At 39.9% G+C, this 14154-nt stretch overlaps 1 protein-coding gene across 1 annotated transcript in view; it reads right to left on the reverse strand.

The window, feature by feature from the left end:
• CWF19L2 (CWF19 like cell cycle control factor 2) overlaps positions 1-14154 on the reverse strand; it is a 99575-nt gene that overhangs the window by 34062 nt on the left and 51359 nt on the right. Inside the window, exons 11-12 of the mRNA XM_070749727.1 lie at positions 4016-4141; positions 2522-2659 (exon numbers count right to left, since the gene is read on the reverse strand). Of these exons, the coding sequence (XP_070605828.1) occupies positions 2522-2659; positions 4016-4141 (264 nt within the window). The remainder of the gene's footprint in view (positions 1-2521; positions 2660-4015; positions 4142-14154) is intronic.

Raw genomic sequence — 14154 nt, forward strand, 5'->3', positions numbered from 1 at the left:
TCCGGGTCCCGTCAACTAAACAATGTCGGTTGGCGGGCCCCAGGGGAAGAGCCTTCTCTGTGGCGGCCCCGACTCTCTGGAACCAACTCCCCCCGGAGATTAGAACTGCCCCTACTCTCCCTGCCTTCCGTAAAGTTCTTAAAACCCACCTTTGTCGTCAGGCATGGGGGAACTGAGACATCTCCCCCGGGCATGTACAATTTATGTATGGTATGTTTGTGTGTGTGCTTGTTAGTATATCGGGGTTCTTTTTTAAACTTTTTAAAAATATTTAAATTTATTTGAAACTATTTGGATTTGTACGATTTGTTTATTCCTGTTGTGAGCCACCCCGAGTTCACGGAGGGGCGGCATACAAATCTAAATAATAAATAAAATAAATAAAAGTGTGTTTCACTTTGTGAAAGAAGAAGGACTGTGAATTGCCTCACAGCTGCAAGCTAAGTCTCTCAGAACTGATAATTACCAGTTTGTTTGGAGACCAGTGCTCTTTGCTATACCAAAAGAGGGCTTAGTTTAAGTGAATTGTCATTATAAAGAACATTGTTTTGAATTTTCAAACGTGTGTGTGTCTGGAATTTGTACCTGTGAATTTTTGGGAGGATTCTACCAGAGAGCCCAACAGAACATCTACCAATCAAATTGTACCAATGCCAGACCGTGAGAGAACAATGGTCAGTATCACCATATCGTTGTTCAGCATCTTTCATCTTTTTTGAAGTCTGCTTAAGAGTCTTCAGAAATAGAACAGTGTACATATAAATTAAACCAACCTTATAGAGTGCACACATAAGCTATTAGAGCTGCATGTTTATGGCACAAAAAGTTCCCCCTTTTCAACACAAGATGTGGCCTTAATCCTTTTCTGTTGATTATCATTATAAACTGGCAAGAGAAGCTATGAGAAAGAATTATTTCTGTTTCTTTCTTTTATAATATGATAAAGTTAGAAGTGTTATATTTCCTTGTATTTCTTATTTTTTATCTTTTTGAATAAGTATATGATATTTCATAGATAAAGAAATTTAACTAACATAATTAACATAAAGAATATAGAGTTAAACTTAACAAGAATGTAATGTGCACGTATGACATTTCTGTACTGATCTGACAATAGTTAGGGTTTTATATTTTTGTATTAGTTAGACTTCTAGGATAAGCGGAGCAAAGGTAGCTCCTTAAATGTTTAATGTCGTTTGTCTTTGTTTGTCTTTTTTGAAAAATAATAAAAAATATTTTTTTAAAAAAGAGAGAGAGAAGCTATTGAGAGCCCAAGTTGACATATCTAGTTGTAAATTACACTTGAGAAACTAGGCTGGAGTAACCAAAGGGAAACACCTAATTGGAACACTTATATTAATTTTTCATCAAATCATTGGAACTCATGAAAAAAACTTGACAGCTGTTTCAAGAATAACAAAGCGCAAAGCAGGAAGTAAAAACGAAGAAAGAAGAAAGTATAAGGCAAAAATAAAGACAAAATAAGTGTTGAGACACTTCTCCTTTGTATTTATGTTGGAATATTGCACACAAATACCTAAGGATTGTATTATGACATTACAATGCGGATTTCATGATTTTGACAAGCCATAGAACTGATGAGGAGATTTATGCGTAGAGACATTTATCTATCTCTAATCTATAAATTAGTATTAACAATCCTAATTTTATAGCAATAGAATTTGCTACTTAAAAACTGCTGTCGGGTCTGCACTGTAACAGACTGAAAATCTTTTTTTGTTTTTTGTCTCAAATTGGCTTAGCATTCAGCTTTAAGGATCCTATTATAACTTTATTGAAAACTAAAATTCATGGGCATAAGGACTATAAATGCCACAAAAGAAAACAAGCAATTGATATTCTTGTTCTTAAAAATGAAATTTCTTTATATAATCTATTAAATGAAAGCCCTGTTATCTAAAATATTACACTACTAAGCTGATTTTCTCAAAATTAAACTCTAACTTAAGTCTCTAAAGACATCTTAGAATACAGTGATATCTTGTCTTACAAATGCCTAGTCATACAAACTTTTCGAGATACAAACCCAGGGTTTAAGATTTTTTTGCCTCACCTTACAAACCCACCGCCACTGCTGGGATGCCCTGTCTCCGGACTTCCGTTGCCAGTGAAGCACCCGTTTATTGCGCTGCTGGGATTTCTCTGAGGCTCCCCTCCATGGGAAACCCCACCTTCGGACTTCTGTGTTTTTGTGATGCTGCAGGGGAATCCCAGCAGGGGAATCCCAGCAGTGCAAAAATGGGTGCTTTGCTGGCAATGGGAGTCCGGAGGTGGGGTTTCCCAGCGAGGGGAGCCTCAGTGAAATCGCAGCATCACAAAAATACAGAAGTCCGGAGGTGGGGTTTCGAGGACTTTGGTGTTTTTGCGATGCTGCAATTTCACTGATGCTCCCTTCCAATTAAGTTTGTAAGACAAGGTATCACTGTATACGAAAGACTTTATAAAAAATTAAAACACTAAAAATGTACTTTTAGTAAGGATTCAGACTGTCAATTCTTACCTTTGATGCCATTCTCATGAAAAGCTTATTTTGATCCTCTGACGTACTCATCTTTTCATTCCTAATCAAATCCTTCAGGTCCAAATGATCATCATCTTGAAAATATCGGATTCTTTCCTTATTCACATGAGTAGGGATCTAATAATATCAGAAAATAAAGGTTGTTGATATGATTGCCAACTTATTTTAAAACAAACCCAAAGCCAAAAATCAGCTGGCTGGCACACACATGCATGTCGGAGCTGAGCTATGGCAACGGCTCGCGTGCCAGCAGATATTGCTCCATGTGCCTCCTGTGGCACCCATGCCATAGGTTCGCCATCACTGTTCTAGCTTATGGTAGGCCAAAGTCTCCATCTCAAAACGATGGCTTCGGTCTGACACCCATGAAAAATGTTATGAATTATGCTATCACAAACCAACATCTGAAATTATAGGTAGACCTTGACTAAAAGATCATTCGTTTAATAATGGTCAGAACTTAAGATGGTGCTGAAAAATCTGATTTACAACCCATCCTTAAAGTTATGACTATTGAGACACCTTCGGAGCCACATGATCATGACTTCAGCACTTGGCAACTGGATCGCTTTTACAACGATTGGAGCATCCTGTGGATAACATGGCTGTAATTTGCAACCTTTCCAGCCATTTTCCAACAAGCAAAGTCCATGGGGAAGCCAGCAGGAAATGTCTCACTTAATGATCATGGTGATTCACTTAACAACCATGGGGAAAGGGAGTCATAAAATTTGGTGTAGTCCCATGATACCTCACTTAATTAGCCTGCTGTTCAATGATGAATTTTCTGGTTCCAACATGATCATACGTTAAGGACATCCTATTCAGAAAATCAGTTTCAACAAAACGTAAATTGATAGAACGTATGGAGTATAAAATATAATTTGATATAATCAACAAAATGGGCATCTGGAAAAAGCTGTTCAAAATTGTAGAAAAGTATCTTAAAGATAGCTTTATTTTTCTTAGAACAATTTTACAAATCATTCCTTCAAAGGGAAGCCAAAAACAGGGATGTATAAGGGATTTCTATTCAAAATGGACCAACCAAAGCCGGGCGGCGGGGCTTCTCGGCAGCCTCCCGAACGCCAAACCCGGAAGTTCGGCAAAAGTTTGGGTTTGGCGTTCGGGTTCGGGAGGACACCGAGAAGCCCCCCGGCTGTTTCAAAAGGTGACAGCCGGGCGGCGGGGCTTCTCGGCGGCCACCCAAACCCGAACTTTTGCCGAACTTCCGGGTTCGGCATTGGGAGAACGCTGAGAAGCGCCCAGCTGTTTCAAAAGGTGACAGCCAGGCGGTAGCGGTTTTTTGCGTTTTTTTTTCTTGCACGCATTAATTCATTTTACATTGTTTCCTATGGGAAACCATGTTTCGTCTTACAAACTTTTTGCCTTACGAACCTCCCCCGGGAACCAATTAGGTTCGTAAGACGAGGTATTACTGTATATACTAATAAGAAGATTTATAACACTCACCATTTGATTCTTCTTCCTTCTGCCTACATGATCCAATGTTTCTTCTGGAATATTAACTGGCCATGTTCTGCCACATTTATCAGTTCTCACCAAGATCGCTTCATGGTCTTCTTGAAAACCAGTTTTCTATATAAAGATAGGATTAATTAATTAATTAAACAAACAAACAAATAAAAAATAAATAAATAAAACAGAGAAAGTTAACAATCAGTGGAGCAGGTGTCATACCTTAATTTATAAACTCAACAATTGTTATATATTAAATTTGTCATTTAAACAGAACTGATACAATCCAGAAAATTAAAAATATTTTTTCTACTAAAATAAATACAGAATCAAGACACTTCCAAGAGCAAAATCTATACTCTACTACATATACAAATGACCTGTTTGGTATAATTTCATTCACTAAGTGCTGATATTATGAATAGGTTTGAAAATATTTTAACTTATTGGACATGTATTGTATACATTATTCTCTATAATCTTTAAAAGACCAAGCAGCAGTTCATTGAACTTCAAAGTTACAGACCAATTAATTTAGGCCAGGGGTTTTTTTGTGATTGACATGAAACGTTATCTTGAGCTGATGGGAAAATATCATGGAAAACGAAAACTACACCCCCATCAGAGCCCAACCAATCTTTGTAATATATGCCAGTTTTTGGGTTCATCTACTATCATGTGATCTTTCTGTGGAGGAAAAAACTGATCTACCATTCTCTACTCCAGCATAGCTGACTGGAGAATTCTAGGAGTTGAAGTCCACAAGTCTTAAAGTTGCCAAGTTTGAAGACCTCTGCTCTACTCAGTGTGGGATCGAGATTAGGTTTAAAAGCATATAATTTGCATTAGGATTAATTTGGTCAAAACTTTCCAAGAGAATCTGGAAATTGAATTAAGCCTCTTTTCTAAGCTAAGGATTTGTACTTTCCCAACTAAGTAAATCTTTTTTGTAGTAATCACACTACCTTTAATAATTTTGAAACAAACAACCCTTAAATATTTTGTTATAATTAAATAAGCATTTATAATTTCGTTATGTTAAATAGGTGTACAGTGATCCCTCGAGTTTCGCGATCTCGATCTTCGCGAAACGCTATATCGCGATTTTTCAGAAAATATTAATTAAAAAATACTCCACTCTTCTCTCTCTCTCTCTTCCTCTCTCTCACTCTCTTCCTTCCTTTCTCATCTCTTTCTTTCCTTCTCTCTCTTTCTCTATCTCTCCCCCTCTTGCTCTCCCTCTTTTTCTCACTTTCCCTCTCTCGTGCACCGAGCGGCGGGCAGGCGGGCAGGCAGGCGGCAGACAAGCGGCGGGCGGACAAGCGGCGGGCAGGCGAGCAGGCAGGCGGCGGACAAGCGGCGGGTGGACAAGCGGCGGGCGGACAAGCGGCAGGCGGACAAGCGGCGGGCAGACAAGCGGCGGGCGGACAAGCGGCGGGCAGGCGGGCAGGCAGGCGGCGGACAAGCGGCGGGCGGACAAGCGGCGGGCGGACAAGCGGCGGGCGGACAAGTGGCGGGCGCGGCAGCAGCGAGGAGCCAAAGATCGGGGTTTCCCCTTTGCGTGGGCGGCGGGGAAACCCCGATCTTCGGCTCCTCGCTGCTGCGGCGCTGCCGAGCAGATCAGCTGCTGGGCGGCGGAAGGAACCTTCCCTGGGTCTTCCCAGGTGCAGAAGTAAAAACACCATCTGCGCATGCGCGGCCATGGAAAAAAGGGCGCGCATGCGCAGATGGTGTTTTTACTTCCGCACCACTATATTGCGAAAAATCGAGTATCGCGAGGGGTCTTGGAACGTAACCCTCGCGATACTCGAGGGATCACTGTACTTCAAATTAATAAAATGGAAGTTCTCTGATCATTATTTTTACAAATGTATTTATCTTTTAAAAAATCATATTAGTGGTCTGTGGGACTTAAAATTATGAATTGGTGGTCTGCGGGATTTAAAAGGATGATCTTGGTGATCCATGAGTACCAAAAGGTTGGGGGGGCCTGATCTAGGGACTTAACACCTAAGCTGGAACTTATACTGTCCAGAGGCCTCTAGTCCCATGCTTTAAATATTATAACAAACTGGCTTTTAATTTAATGTGCAAAGTAAGTCACAAAATTATGAGTGCTAAAAAGAATAAAAGAAATGTTTCTTTCCCACTCCACCTATGAAAATGATCAGGAATCACCCTTTCCTTATTCTTCAACATTTACAGCTATGTCAAAATGTTGCAACCTTTATCTCTTTTATTACATATATATCATTTAAGCATGCTTATCCTGGTCTTCCATGAAAGCTCCTGTCACTACATAAAACCGAATTAACCTGAAATGATTTTTTCAACTTAATTGCATTAATAGAGGCCTCCATAAGATGCAAGCGCATATTTCAATTTATAAGCTTTGGAAACAGAAATTAAGAGCAGAATATAAACTTCTCTCTCAGTCATTAGAGAAGCAGCAGCTCACTGTCTGTTAATTGATTAAATTATCTCTAATAAGGGGAATGTCATCAAAATTGGGCACATTAAAACTGACTTTGTCAACTTTGATATTCTTTGAAATAAATCTCCATTCAAGTCATTTTCAGGCAAATAAACAATGTGTTGAACTCACATCTGCTCTGCTACTAAATGACAGCCCACCCCCTGAAAATTCTAAGACCAAAAAGTTCTATAGTTATGGAAGTATCAAAGCTCTAAGGACTTAATTATATTCTTCAGAAAAACCAACACAGCAATAATAAAGAAGTGCGGGGAAAAACTGCAGAGCTGCACATTTTGCCCTTGTTATATTTTGAACTGCAACAATCTCTCTCCTGATGCACAAAAGATTAATCATACTTTTTGCATTAGCATTTTATTTTTTAGAAAAGTTAATACAGTGGTACCTCTACTTAAGAAAGCCTCTACTTAACAACTTTTCTAGTTAAGAACCAGGTGTTCAAGATTTTTTTGCCTCTTCTTAAGAACAATTTTCTACTTAAGAATCAGAGCCCGGAAAAATTTCCCAGGAAATTTGAGAGCAGCATAAAGGCCCGGTCAGTTTCCTGACATTCCCCCTGGGTTTCTCTCTCTGGCGCACCCTATGGGAGGCAGCCTCACCCCAGGTGTACGGGAGGCACGTGCAGGGGTCGACAAAGTTGTTCAGAATCTAGGAGCCAGCCAAAAAATTTAGGAGCCAGAATTTTTTTTAAGCAAACTTGGTTTTTTGCCGAGTCTCCACCTGACATCGCTTTCACCCCCTCTGTCTCCTCCTTCCTCTCTCATCTCTTTCCTTCCTCTCCCTCCCTTTCTCTCTTTCCTTTCTCTCCCTTTCTGTCTATCCTTTCTATCTCTCACCCCTTCTCCCTCTTTCATTCCCTTTCTCTCCCTCCCTTTCTCTCTCATTCCTTTCTCTCCCTCTTTCCTTCCTATCTCTCTTTCTTTTTCTCCCTCCTTCATATCTTCTTTCTCTCCCCCTTCCTCCCTCTTTCCTTTCTCCCCCTCCCTTTCTCTTCCTTTTTCTCTATCCTTTCTACTTCTTACTCTTTCTTTCTCTCCCTCCTTCATTCAATTTTCTCTCCCTCCCTTTCTCTCCCTTTCTCTCTCTTTCCTTTCTCTCCCTCCCTTTCTCTTCCTTTTTCTCTATCCTTTCTACTTCTTACTCTTTCTTTCTCTCCCTCCTTCATTCAATTTTCTCTCCCCCCCTTCCTCCCTCTTTCCTTTCTCTCCCTCCCTTTCTCTTCCTTTTTCTCTATCCTTTCTACTTCTTACTCTTTCTTTCTCTCCCTCCTTCATTCAATTTTCTCTCCCCCCCTTCCTCCCTCTTTCCTTTCTCCCCCTCCCTTTCTCTTCCTTTTTCTCTATCCTTTCTGCTTCTTACTCTTTCTTTCTCTCCCTCCTTCATTCAATTTTCTCTCCCTCCCTTACTCTCTCTTTCCTTTCTCTCCCTCCCTTGTTCTCCCCTGGGGCTGCCTGTGCCTGCCCTGCACCACCCAACACGGACGGACAGCCCCCGGTCGTCGGTTCGTCGCCCCCACCCCCCCACGGAGGGAGATCAGGCTGGCGAGGGCGGTAGAACTACGTCACCAGCCACTGGAGGGAGATCGGGCTGGCGGGGGCGGCGAATCCACCTCCCCAGCCGCGCGGAGGGAAATCCGGTAGGCGGGCGGGTGGCCGCGGCTCCCTGCGCGCCCCTGGAAAAGCGTACAGGGAACGGTGCCCGGGGCCGCTTTAGCCGCCCCCCGCTCCCCCCGCCATCTCCCCGCGACTGCCTGTGCCGCTGCAGCCGCGGCCCCCCCCCCCACCGCCAGTGCCCTCCCGCCCGGCCCCAAAGGACACTTGCCGATGACGACAGGGAACCTTCAGCTGGGCGGGCGCTGCCGTGCCGGTGCCTCCGACCTCCCGGTTCCTGCTCGATGCCGCGGTTTCTGGCGCTCTCCTGCTGGGCCCCAAAGAAGGAAGGCGGGAAAAAGGCGCGAAGAATGGAGCTCTCCTTCCTGCCTGCCTTCTTTGGGACCCAGCAGGAGAGCGCCAGAAACCGCGGCATCGGGCAGGAGCGGAGAGGTCAGAGGCACCGCAGCGCCCTGCCCAGGCGGCACACCGGTTGGGAAACGCTGACATACAGTACAGCAGGCAACATTTTCTAGGCGCCAGACAACATTTTCTAGGCGCCACTGGCGACCAGGCGCCTGGGTTTGTCGAACCTTGGGCACGTGCTTCTCCTCACTGCCTCAGAGTCCCTCTTTTTTTTTTTTTAAGCCTTAAAGTTTTGGACTTTTTTAAATTCCCCTCACCTCACCTTCTTCCTTCAGCAGCGACTGTCCTCCTCCTCTTGTTCCTCCTCCTCTCCCACCCAAATTCCAAACTTTTATTTCTTTCCTAATGGGTTTGCACGCATTATTTGCTTTTACATTGATTCCCATGGGAAAAATTGCTTCTACTTAAGAACTTTTCTACTTAAGAACCTGGTCATGGAACTAATTAAGTTCTTAAGTAGAGGTACCACTGTATTTCTTGTCAACTACGAAGCAATATTTTGTATTATTTCCAGATATGGGACATGCTTTAAGTTCTAAATGTTATACTTCAACTAGGAAGAGTCCCTGAAAATGAATACAGTAGTTTATACTAATAAAAAATAATTATTGATATTGCCATCAACAGTATTTACCCATTTGTTTTTAAAATAATGAATTTTCTTTCTTGCCATGCAACTGAATTCCCTGGAGCCTTTGAAAGATGTAGTATTACAAATATCTCATGCCCTGTAGATGTTTTATAATACTTTTACTAAAGCATTTTGCTTATGTATTGTTCACTGCTGTTGGGACAAAGGTTTTTCATACATGGTCCAAAAGGACTCTGATATTCTCTTTATATAAATTCTTTTCTTTATATAACTACTATTTTAAAGGACTACTTTATATAACTATCCCAACAAACTATGAGAATTTCTCACTAACAATGTATAAAATTGAATTCCATGCAGCATCTAATGCGACAAATCCCTCATAACTTGCATATGTCAGTATTGTTAATAGTCCCACTCAAAAAATATGTTGCTATTGGACAACAATTTTCCATATAACATTGGTATACATAGGTATCTTTAAATTATCTATTAATTCTGAAGTATGTCAATGAAATATGCCATAAGATATGCAAATAACTGTAGTCTAAAATATTTGTCAATCAAAAAGTCTCATTCAAATTTCAGGGTAGCTCTTTCATAAATTACTTTCAGACGAGCTTATCCATATCAGGAGCTTATTTTACTATTTATATTTTGCTCAAGAATAGTGGCAGATGTTTTTCTAAACATGTCTAAAAAATTGTGCAAATCAAAGACAAATATCTGTCTCCTTCCAAATGTTGAATTCCCAACATCTCTTCTCTCAATTGTCAACTAATTCAGACTATCTAAACAACCCACAGAGTTACATTTTTAAATGACATAAATGATGTAGACATTTAGGGAAAAGACAGCATGAATTTCTTTGGAATTCATGTTCATATGTCATGAGTACTTTAATAAAGTCACTGCCACAAAGAAATGGACTTGCAATTTTTCATGAAAATGCTGCTCTGCTAGGCTTGGGTACCTACAAAACATTCATTCACCAAAAGGTAGCTTGTGAGATTAACTCATTAAAGCCCTTCATGGCACCGGACCAGACTATCTCAGGGACCGCCTTCTGTTGCACGAATCCCAGTGACCAGTTAGGTCCCACAGAGTGGATCTTCTCCGTCAACTAAACAATGCCGCTTGGCGGGACCCAGGGGAAGAGCCTTCTCTGTGGCGGCCCCGGCCCTCTGGAACCAACTCCCCCCCAAAATTAGAATTGCCCCCACCCTCCTTGCCTTTTGTAAGCTACTTAAAACTCAGCATGAGGGAATTGAGATACTCTTTCCCCCTAGGCCTTTCCAATTTTATGCATGGTATGTCTGTCTGTATGTTTGGTTTTTATATTAATGGGTTTTTAATATTGGATTATTATTGTACGCGTCTTATTATTGCTGTTAGCCGCCCGAAGTCTCCGGAGAGGGGGCGGCATTCAAATCAAATCAAATCAAATCAAATCCTAATTGGGATCTAGTCCCATTTAAATGACTAGATGGCCAAAATTACCGTAGTTTTCAGAGTATAAGATGCACCGGAATATAAGATGTACCTTAGTTCGCGGGAGGAAAACAAGAAAAAAAATTCTGTCTCTGCCTCCCAGCAATTTGCCTCCCAGCAAATAGCAAACTGTACAGATGATATATATTGTTTGCTATGTTTTTCTGTGCTTGTGTGCCTGACTCATAGAAATAGCAAAGAATTGGAGAAATGTACATTATGGCAGTATATTAATGCCCGAAAGTTTTCTTAAATGTAGTCACACTAATTCCTCCCAACTATTTAAAAAGGTCTACTTCAAACATGACTAAGTCAAGGTTTAACTCAGCTGCCTTATCTTAAGAACACTGTTACATTTCAGATTATACTTTTACATAACTTTAAAATTGATATGGCTTTCTGGAACTATAGTTATTCTCTGCTATTTAAAAGAAGACGCAATACCATTGGGCCTCTTCAGATCAAGCATTTATTTTAAAAAGCTTCTTCATTTTGTTGTCTAGAATAATAAAGCATCCTTTAAAATATAAGTCTAATACAAAATTTTAACAGGCCCAGATAAAAAATTCATCACTAAAATGTATAATTATTTATTAAATTATGAAAATATAGAAGAAATAGTCAAACATAATATGATAGCATGGATGACAAATTTTGGCTACTCAATTCAAATAGATGATTGGGAAAATCTATGGAAAATAAATTATAAGATGACACTGTCTATACCATATAAAGAAAATCTATATAAAATGTTTTACCAATGGCATTATGCCCCAGCACGCTTAGTATAAGTAACAAAGGCTGAAAGTGCAAAACAAACATTGGAAAATATTATCATATTTGGTGGTTATGTCCAGAAGCAAGGAAATTTTGGATTAGAACTCAGACCTGGCTGGAAGAAATATTGGAATACAAATTAGAAACAAAACCTGAAATGTATTTATTAGGAATAATTAGAGGCCAACACAGCAAAGAAGACTATTACCTAATAACACACATATTAACTTCAGCAAGATTGGCATTTGCACAAACCTGGAAAGAAGAAAAAATACCAAACGAAGAGATGGTGATTAAGAAAATGTTAGACTGCGCTAAATTAAGTAAACTAACGTATGAAATATAGAACAAACAAAATAAGAACTACTATCAGTGTTCCCTCTAATTTTTTGGGGGGGTGGGCGGAAAAGTATAGTGTCTGAGCGGCAGTCCCTTTGGGACTGGGCGGCACAGAAATAATAAATAAATAAATAAATAAATAAATAAATAAATAAATAAATAAATAAATAAATAAATAAATAAATAAATAAATAAGCAAGCAAGCAAGCAAGCAAACAAACAAACAAACAAACAAACAAACAAATAAGTAAAAAACCCACCCTGTTTTGCCTCAGAGAATTTCAAAATAACAGTGAGCTCATAATAGGGCAACTCTATCAATATCAAAATGCCACTTAAATAGTTGAGCTAGTTTCAAACCAGATTTTGATTTTCTTTCTCTCTTCCTTACTCCCATTCTTTTTCTTTCTCTTTTCCTTCCTCTCTTTTTTCTATCTGTTTCTCTCTCTTCCTCTCTCTCTCCTTCCCTCTCACTCTTTCCCTCTCGGCTTCTGGGCAGGTTTGGAAAACTCTGAGTTGATGATGATTTTTAAGTGAGCGATTGCTCACTGCTCAGCTTAGAGGGAACTATGACTACTATAGAGTGTGGGAGAAACTGTATAACTGGATAGGGGGGGAAAAAGAAAGGGAATTAGTATTAAGGGAACATAAGGTATTTAAAACAGAATTGTAAGATATTAGTCATTATGTCTATAAATAAGTTTTAATGTTTAATGTTGTTTGTATGTTTGTCGATATAAAATTAAAAAATAAATAAAATAAATAAATAAAATATAAGTCTAATAATTTGAACATTCTACAGACATTTAGAGTTATCGACTCATCTCCTTGCATCCAGTTCAGCAGAAAATAAAAATCTGCCTCTCAGATACAGCAGTTTGCCTCCTTGCAACTAGTTTCACTTTTAGTAAAGCACTGGCCCAGTCATAGTTCCCTCTAAGCTGAGCAGTGAGCCATGGCTCACTTAAAAATCATCATCAACTCAGAGTTTTCCAAACCTGCCCAGAAGCCGAGAGGGAAAGAGTGAGAGGGAAGGAGAGAGAGAGGAAGAGAGAGAAACAGATAGAAAAAAGAGAGGAAGGAAAAGAGAAAGAAAAAGAATGGGAGTAAGGAAGAGAGAAAGAAAATCAAAATCTAGTTTGAAACTAGCTCAACTAATTAAGTGGCATTTTGATATTGATGGAGTTGCCCTATTATGAGCTCACTGTTATAGACACACAGCACAGTATTTTATTTTGAAATTCTCTGAGGCAAAACAGGGTGGGTTTTTTATTTGTTTGTTTGTTTGTTTATTTATTTATTTATTTATTATTTCTGTGCTGCCCAGTCCCGAAGGGACTGCCGCTCAGACACTATACTTTTCCGCCCACCCCCGAAAAAAATTAGAGGGAACACTGGGCCCAGTCTCAAATGTCAAATCAGCAAGTCTTCTTTAATTAAATCTGAAAGACTATCATATGTTTAAAAAAAACCTTAACTGATCAAAACATGATTGTAAAAGCATCAGAGTTACTTCTTTTGGCATCAGAACAATCACATAAAAATGTTTCTTTGCATGCTGCACATACTCTGTACATATACCATATGTATTTGATTAGTCCAGTACTGTGTATATTTATATCAATTGTATATAGAGATTACATAGTAGAAACTTTACCACCAATTCCTGCATTTTAATTCTACAAGCTTCCTACCTCTAGAACAGTGGTTTTCAACCTTTTTTGAGCCACGGCACATTTTTTACATTTACAAAACCATGGGGCACATTGAGGGGAGGGGGGCGGCTAAAAAAAGTTTGGACAAAAAAAATTCTCTCTTCCTTTCGCTCTATTTCTCTCTCCCTCTTTCTCTCCCTCTTTTTCTCTCTCTCCATCCCTTTCTTTCTCTCTTCCTTCTTTCCTCTTTTTTGCTCTTTCTCCCTCCCTCCCTCCCTCTATGTCTTTCTTTCTCCCACCTTCCCTCCCTCCCTCTCTCTTTCTTTCTTTCTCTCTCTTGCTCTCTCTCTTGCTTTCTTTCTCTCTTGTTCTCTTTCTCTCTCTCTTTCTTTCCTTCTCTCTCTTGCTTGCTTTCTCTCTTGTTTTCTTTCTCTCTTGCTCTTTCTTTCTTTCTCTCTCTTTCTTTCTCTTGTTTTCTTTCTCTCTCTGAGCTTCGCGGCACACCTGACCATGTCTCGCGGCACACTAGTGTGCCACGGCACACTGGTTGAAAAACACTGCTCTAGAAACAGCCTCGATGGATGGCATGCCAAGTAAGATACTGTATACTTTTAGGTAATTTCACATCAGAAGCAGAAAAGGCTCCACAATGCAATGAAACTGGAACACAACACACAGCTGAGCAAAGCAGACTGATTGCATGAGGTCACTATCTCATTAAAATGGACCTGTTTTTCAATATTTATTGGGTAATTAATAAAATTTTAAGA

The sequence above is a fragment of the Erythrolamprus reginae genome, chromosome 4 (assembly GCF_031021105.1).
Source record: "Erythrolamprus reginae isolate rEryReg1 chromosome 4, rEryReg1.hap1, whole genome shotgun sequence".
NCBI classification, from domain to species: domain Eukaryota; kingdom Metazoa; phylum Chordata; class Lepidosauria; order Squamata; family Dipsadidae; genus Erythrolamprus; species Erythrolamprus reginae.